Source organism: Anneissia japonica, unplaced genomic scaffold, assembly GCF_011630105.1.
Source record: "Anneissia japonica isolate Jap-2015-1 unplaced genomic scaffold, ASM1163010v1 scaffold288095_len80955_cov110, whole genome shotgun sequence".
NCBI lineage: Eukaryota > Metazoa > Echinodermata > Crinoidea > Comatulida > Comatulidae > Anneissia > Anneissia japonica.
Window position 1 is genome coordinate 74067 of NW_022710246.1, and position 6930 is coordinate 80996.

Consider the following 6930-nt stretch of genomic DNA (forward strand, 5'->3'; position numbering starts at 1 on the left):
AGACCATATATAGTGAACCCACTGGGCCGAGTTTAGCAAATTCATAGCATCCACAGACATCAAGTTAGTAATCTGACCCATCGTCATTGATCCGCCAGTCATTGTCCAAGTAGAAAGCTTCAGGGCTTTATCATACACGCTGGTCTACAACAAAAGAAAACAAAAAAAACAAAAAAAAAACAAATAATTAAAATTTATTCATTTAATAAATTATGAATAGGCCTAACTATGATTAAAATATAACTATATATGACTAATATAAACTTAAAATTTAAAGCTTGATTTAAATATATAATTTATGATTATGAATTTAACATCAACTATAAAATTATAAATTTACATAACAATAGAAATAGAAAATTATAAATTTACATAACAATGCATTTTTAAAATTTTAAAAATGATAGTAATAATATAACTATAGTAAAATAATAGATATTATTTAAATATAAAAAAAGCAGCTGATGATGGTAATGATGATGTTTACTAATGATGAATATGATGACTAAGATGACACAATAATATTAAAAATAATAGCTTGATTCAAATAATATAATTTATGATTATAAATTTAACATCAATTATAAAATTATAAATTTACATAACAATGCATTGTTAAAATTTAAAAAATGATAGTTATGGTGATACCTGTATAATAATGATGTTTATGAATGACGATGATGACAATTTAATGAAGATGATAGGCAATATAATAAATAGTAAAAAAAAACCAATAAATAATACTTAATAAAAAATTTAAAAAAAGTATATTTTAATATATTTTACAAAGTTAAACTACCTGAAGAGCTGCTCGTAGATGAATGCTTTCAATAATGACAATCTGGTAATGAGACTGCAAACACAGAGACCTCAGAACAGCGGCAAAAAATATAACAGCAAGGAGTATATAGCCATTGTGAAGAAACACTTCAACGGTCACATATTGGTCATCCTAAAAAAAAAATTAATAAAAAATGTATTATTTTGTATGGTGTATCTCTACTTACTGTTTTAAAATACAAAAAGAAAATCTTCTTTCTGACAATGGTGTCAATAGAAAGATTAACCTCATTTGGTGTTGAATTACTATTATTTTTTTTATATTACAATTTTTTATTTTATTTATTTATATTTATTTTTTTTTCACATTCCCTTTTTCTTCCAATGATCATGGTTTTCCAGCAAGCTTTTATAAATTATTTATATATTTTTTTTCCATAAATATTTTTCAGTCTCAGATCAATGTTTTAGTCTCTTGCATCGGCTATATTTATCCTTGTACAAGCTTGTAATTTCATGCCTGTACTATAACACTCTATGCCTGTCACTAAAAAATGTTTGTCCTAATGTATTGTGTCGAATGGTAGAAGCACCGTTGGTTCGAGCAGCCGTTGGTGGAACTAGTAGAATACGGACCATAACCCTTGGGCTCAGTGAACTAATTGGTTCATCTTATGTGCATTATACAGAACCCAATACATTTATTGATACAAGTATTAAGAGGGCTACCCTGCTTATACAGTCCCTGTTGTCAGGGATATACTGTACGTATGATGGGTGGTGGTGGGTGGGGGCCACCTAGCTTTGAAGTTTTACACCCAGTCTCTAGTTTATAGGGTACTGTAGCTCAAAAACGAAGAGACTCTTAAGGGTGGAGCAAGTTACAGTACGAGCTAGTCCACGCTTCAAGCGCTTTTTGGTGTAAAGTGTGACTTCGGTGACGAACAAAAACATGATAAGCATAAAAATATTTCTTATGCTTATTTACATCATCTTGGGTCTATTTGTTAAAATATAACTTTTTTTAATTATGCATATTTGGCTATGTGTATGATTGTACACATTGTGACGTGTGATGACATAACTACTGCCTTTTAAAGGTAAAATTGTACACATTAACAACAACAGAATACTGTGTAAATCAAAAAACTTTTCCCTCTTTTTCGAGTCAAACTGTGTGCACAAACTGTGTACACATAAATTTTGTAAAAATTCTCTACCCAAAGTTTCTACAGCATTATATCAAATATAGTGATCTGCGTATTGGGTCAATTACAATAACTTTAATATTAACAAGTTTACAAGAGCATTAGGCTTTTTCATATCAAATATTGATGAGATATGGCTGCTCTAACACATCCTTGCTTGTGGGCGTTACCACCTTGGATTGTGCAATTCAGCTAAAAACCATGCAAGGGCGCACTTGATTGACATTTTGTTGGGAGTTTAATGTACAGTAAATGTGTACGAAATGTACACCTTGTGTCTGTATGCCTGAATGGCCTTCCACTTGTTTAGGGATTGTCATAGAACTTCTTGTGTAAAACTCTACACAATATGACCGAAGGGGAAAAAATCTAAACTAAATTACAATAACAATTAACTATAAATTAATACTTAAAAAAGATATTTTAAAGAAATAAATGTTAAATTATCATAAAGAAATATTATACATACCTCTTCTGGTTTTGGTTCTAAACCACTGACATACTCAAGAAGATATTTAAGTGCCACTGGTCCGACAAAGCTCAAACAGTCGCCACAGAATTTAAGACACCCAGCTAGCATCATCTTGAACCCATACACATTAAAGAATACACGGTACAAGTTAATGGAGACACCCTTTGCCAGTGCACGCTCCTATATAACAACAAAAGAAATATTTTTCACGTTTTCTTTTAAAAAGACAAATAAACGAAGTTATAAATTATCTTCTTGTGCCTTACAAATTCCTTTTTACCTACCATCATCAATAGTCACTATGCAGTAGCAAAAGAGCATTTATTAGAGCAAAATTTGAACCACCATCAAGTAATAATAATAGTGTAGTTTTATACAGCGCACATATCCATCTAATGTAAGATGTTCAGGGCGCTTGATATGTGGATTAGGAACTCAATCAATGACTTTCTTTGCCCCTAAGGGTCCCTTCGTGTCTGTGCTACCCAGTAACCCGGTACCAGCAACTCTTGATGTCCACCACAGGGGCTGTCTGTTCCAGCACACCGGGGTATCCCCTACTCGTCTCAATGAATGTACTGGGTTCTTTATAGTGAACACGAGCCATTATATACACTGGGCCTACAGTTTATAGTCCTTATCCGAGAAGACTTGTTCTATCACCAGAACCATAGGCGAGCATGTTGTTCGAACCAGCGCCGATATTATGGCTATAGCTTGCGGCGCTCGTGCTAACTGGTCGGCCATTCGACTCACCATGTCTTCATTTCAGGTAAACAACGATGTTTAAGCCGGGTGCTCACTCACCCAACAGTCGTTGGTCGACGCGATTCTATGAAGAATGCAACGCGACAAAGCGTGTGCAATGGATCACGTCGTCTGCATTCACAACGAGCAGGGTTGAAATGAGTGCCCGGCTTCAAACTTGTTGCTTTGTTTTGTCTAGTGCTATAGTTCTTAAAAAATCTTTAGGGCAATAATGAATAATTAAAATCATTTTGAATACTAAATTATTTTTGTATAATATCATATTGTATTACACATCTATTTATATTTTTAATTATTTATTAATTTACTTTCATGTCTGAATTCATTATAGAAATTAAATGGTATTATCAGGGTGTTTGCTTCCATAGTGAACAAGAAGTCAAACACTTTGTTAATAAAGGTGCGAAGTTTATAGACATTTTGAATGCATTCACATTATTAAATACCGGTCATTTTATCAAAATGACTACTGAATGGTAATGGTAACAGATGTATACTTATAAAACACATATGACTAGGTTGCTATGCGTTTTCAACAACTGTCCAAAAGAAGTTAAATAAAAGAAACATATAAGATGGAGAAGAGACAAAGGAAAAAGAAAAAGAAAAAAAAAACAATCAACAAAAAGAAAAACAAATAGATGGATGAGGAAAATGAGCTTAGTGTCTGGCCTTATAGGGAAATGGATGGAAATTCACATATTAATAGGAAGAGAGTTACAGAGTCTAGGATCAGCGACCTAATAATAATGAGCAGGATGTGTAGAAGAACTGGAGGTGGACTAAAGTGAGCGACAGCAGGTTTAGGACCGTAACTGAATAATAAGATCAGAAATATAGGAAGGGACATGACAATGTAGAGTTTTATAAATGAAAAAAAATATTTTGTAGGATTTTTTTTGTTTTTCGTGGCAAGAAGCCAGTCAAGAGAGAGAACAACAGGAGTCCAACAACACAACTACTTTGATGTATTTTAAAAATATTCAACCCCTTAACGACCCCGGCCCGTCCCATTTGGGGACTGGGATGAAAGAGGACATTCTTGATTAAATATCTGAGGGTACTCTAACATTCTAGTTTAGTTCCGGTGACTTGAACAAACAAATGGAAACACAGTAGTAACTCCTTGGTAAGTTCTGTACTGTACTCAGCGACCGAGGTTCCAACAATGCATATTTTGATATTACACATTCTACCCCTTGGACCACTGCTTGGCCCATTCGGATCCTAAGTTAAAAGAGGGCATGTTGGTATCTGTGGGTTTTAGCCAGTGAGAGCTAGGTATTTGGCAGTATTGTTATTAATTTTTATTACTACTATTATTATTACTTTAATATTACTATTATTATTATTAACTATAATTGTTATTATTATTATTATTATTATTATTATTATTATTATTATTATTATTATTATTATTATAGGCAATTAGGAAGAAAAGCAAATTGGTTCTTACTGTACATGATGCAAGTCAATAAAGATATTTTTGATCACATATTTTTATATACCGTATCTGTTTTATTTCTTAGTTGTTTTTCTTAGTTCTTGTCTTGCTTTGAAAACATTAAATTAACAATATCGTTTAAACCATTAATGGGGATACGACTTAAAGCTAATTAGGCGAGTCCAATTAGCATATAGTCTCTTCCACAAATCAAATCATTTGTATACCATTGAAATAAACATTGAACACTGAACCACTGAACTATTGTGTTTTACCTATAATACACTGCTGTAGTTTGTAAAAATATCTCACCCCTGACCTGTTGACCTATTTGTATAATGTAGGTCAGGTATTTGATTTGAGGAAAGACTAAAGCTTTTAATGTACTTGAGATTGGAAATCTGTATTCAATTGTATTCTATACTGTATTGTGTTTCGTATAATAAACACTACATGTTTATCAGTATATTAAATTGTTTGCCAATTAATCAATCAATCAACCAATCAATCTATCAAATTTAAGCACATTTTACAAGACCTCTGTACAAAGATTTTTTTTTTTTTTGCTTTGGTGATGATGATGTGATATTACTATTATTTATGAAATCATTTAAATTTGTCATAATTTTTTAAGAGGAACAAAGAACAGATATTTGGCCTGCCTATCCTTAAATTTTATATTTGTATTGAGTATGAATTTTCAGCAATTTATATAATTAAGCTCCACAGAAAAAAACAACAAAGACAAAGAAAGAGGGAGGCGGTGTGTGGGGGCGGGGGAGGCAAAAAATTGCACAAAAACTACTAACACCGGAAATGGTGTGCCCACCCAAATAGAACTTCCAAAACATTCGACAAGTATAAAAATAGTTATGAAAATAGACACAAGATTATTATTATTATTATTATTATTATTATTATTATCAAATATCGGCCAAACTAATAATTAAGAAAAATATAAAAAAAATTATTTCAATTATTGCCCAAAGCAATTTTTTTTTAAATCACTATCAAATTTAAGCTTAACAAATTAACCACAATTATAATAAAAAAAATTATTATACTTTACTATTTATATTGTTATTTTTTAATTTATTTAATTAAAAAAGCATATTAGGCCTAAATTTTAAAAGTTTAAGAAGTAAAAAGCAAACAAAATAGTAAAAAAATCAATCTATTTGATATCAATTTAAGAAAGTGTATTGTATTAAACCACGGAGTGGATAAACCAATGTTTATTATCCCATAACACAAGTACCAACAATAATTCGCATTTTAAAGAAAGACCTCCATTGCTTTATTATCTAAAACCACTCACCCGTTCTTTCTCTAAAGCCTCTTCAAAGAGCATGCGGTTTTGGCGGGCTTTGTGAGAGCTAGACAGTACTCCTAGATCTTTGAGCTCAATGGGCTCTTTGTAGCCTTTCCTAAACAACCAGTTCAGCCACCAGTAGGTCGCCGATGACATAAGATTGCAGTAGCCTTGCATGAAGAACATATTTTCTTTCTTAAGATCATCTGGCAACTCATCGTCGTTGGAGGAACAGACTAGAGCCTGCCAAAAAAAAACATATATATATTGATGTTAGGTAACCATGCTGGTTGTAAATAATAGCACTTTCCAGGCTATGAAACTAAAATATTGCTGTAACTGTATTATCGATAATACCGTTGTACACTGTAAACCACGCACAATGGATGTAAACTTTAAAAAACGAGCAGCAACAACGAATAACTATGAATCCTAGCTCACATTGTCTGAGAAAGTCATGTTCATAACATCTACGGAAGTTCACATTTTGCTTGTCTTATTATCAATAAAACAGTTCACAGCAAACCAGATGACTACTATTCAAATATTTATTAAGTTTTCACAGTCACATAAAAGCTCCCAAATTTTAAATAAAGTTTGTCAAGCTTTTATTAAGTACTTAATAATACACATTCATTCAAATCAAATATTAAAGGCAACAGAAATTCTTTATTCACAACTGCATCCTTTACACAGCTGGATTGCACACTTTAAAATAAATGTGATATAAACTGAAAACAATTTTTAGCATTTTTAATATTTACGGTACAATACATATCCCAGGTAACAATCCCACATGGGGCCCATATGCAAAATATCTGGGAAAAGTCTTATGGGCTACCCCATATTTTTCCCTTATGGGATCCGTCTGGGCAATCACATATGGGGCTTGCCCATGGTTTACCCATATGGAGCCCATATGCCAAATATATAGGCAAATATAAAT

The 6930-nt window shown here is 32.0% G+C and overlaps 1 protein-coding gene across 1 annotated transcript in view; it reads right to left on the reverse strand.

The window, feature by feature from the left end:
- The window catches only part of LOC117106975 (ATP-binding cassette sub-family C member 9-like), a gene marked incomplete at its 5' end in the record, with an annotated part of 36182 nt that extends 29955 nt beyond the window's left edge, over positions 1-6227 (reverse strand). Inside the window, 4 exons of the mRNA XM_033248494.1 lie at positions 5-144; positions 800-952; positions 2458-2640; positions 5991-6227. Of these exons, the coding sequence (XP_033104385.1) occupies positions 5-144; positions 800-952; positions 2458-2640; positions 5991-6227 (713 nt within the window). The remainder of the gene's footprint in view (positions 1-4; positions 145-799; positions 953-2457; positions 2641-5990) is intronic.
- Between the last annotated feature and the right edge of the window lie 703 nt (positions 6228-6930).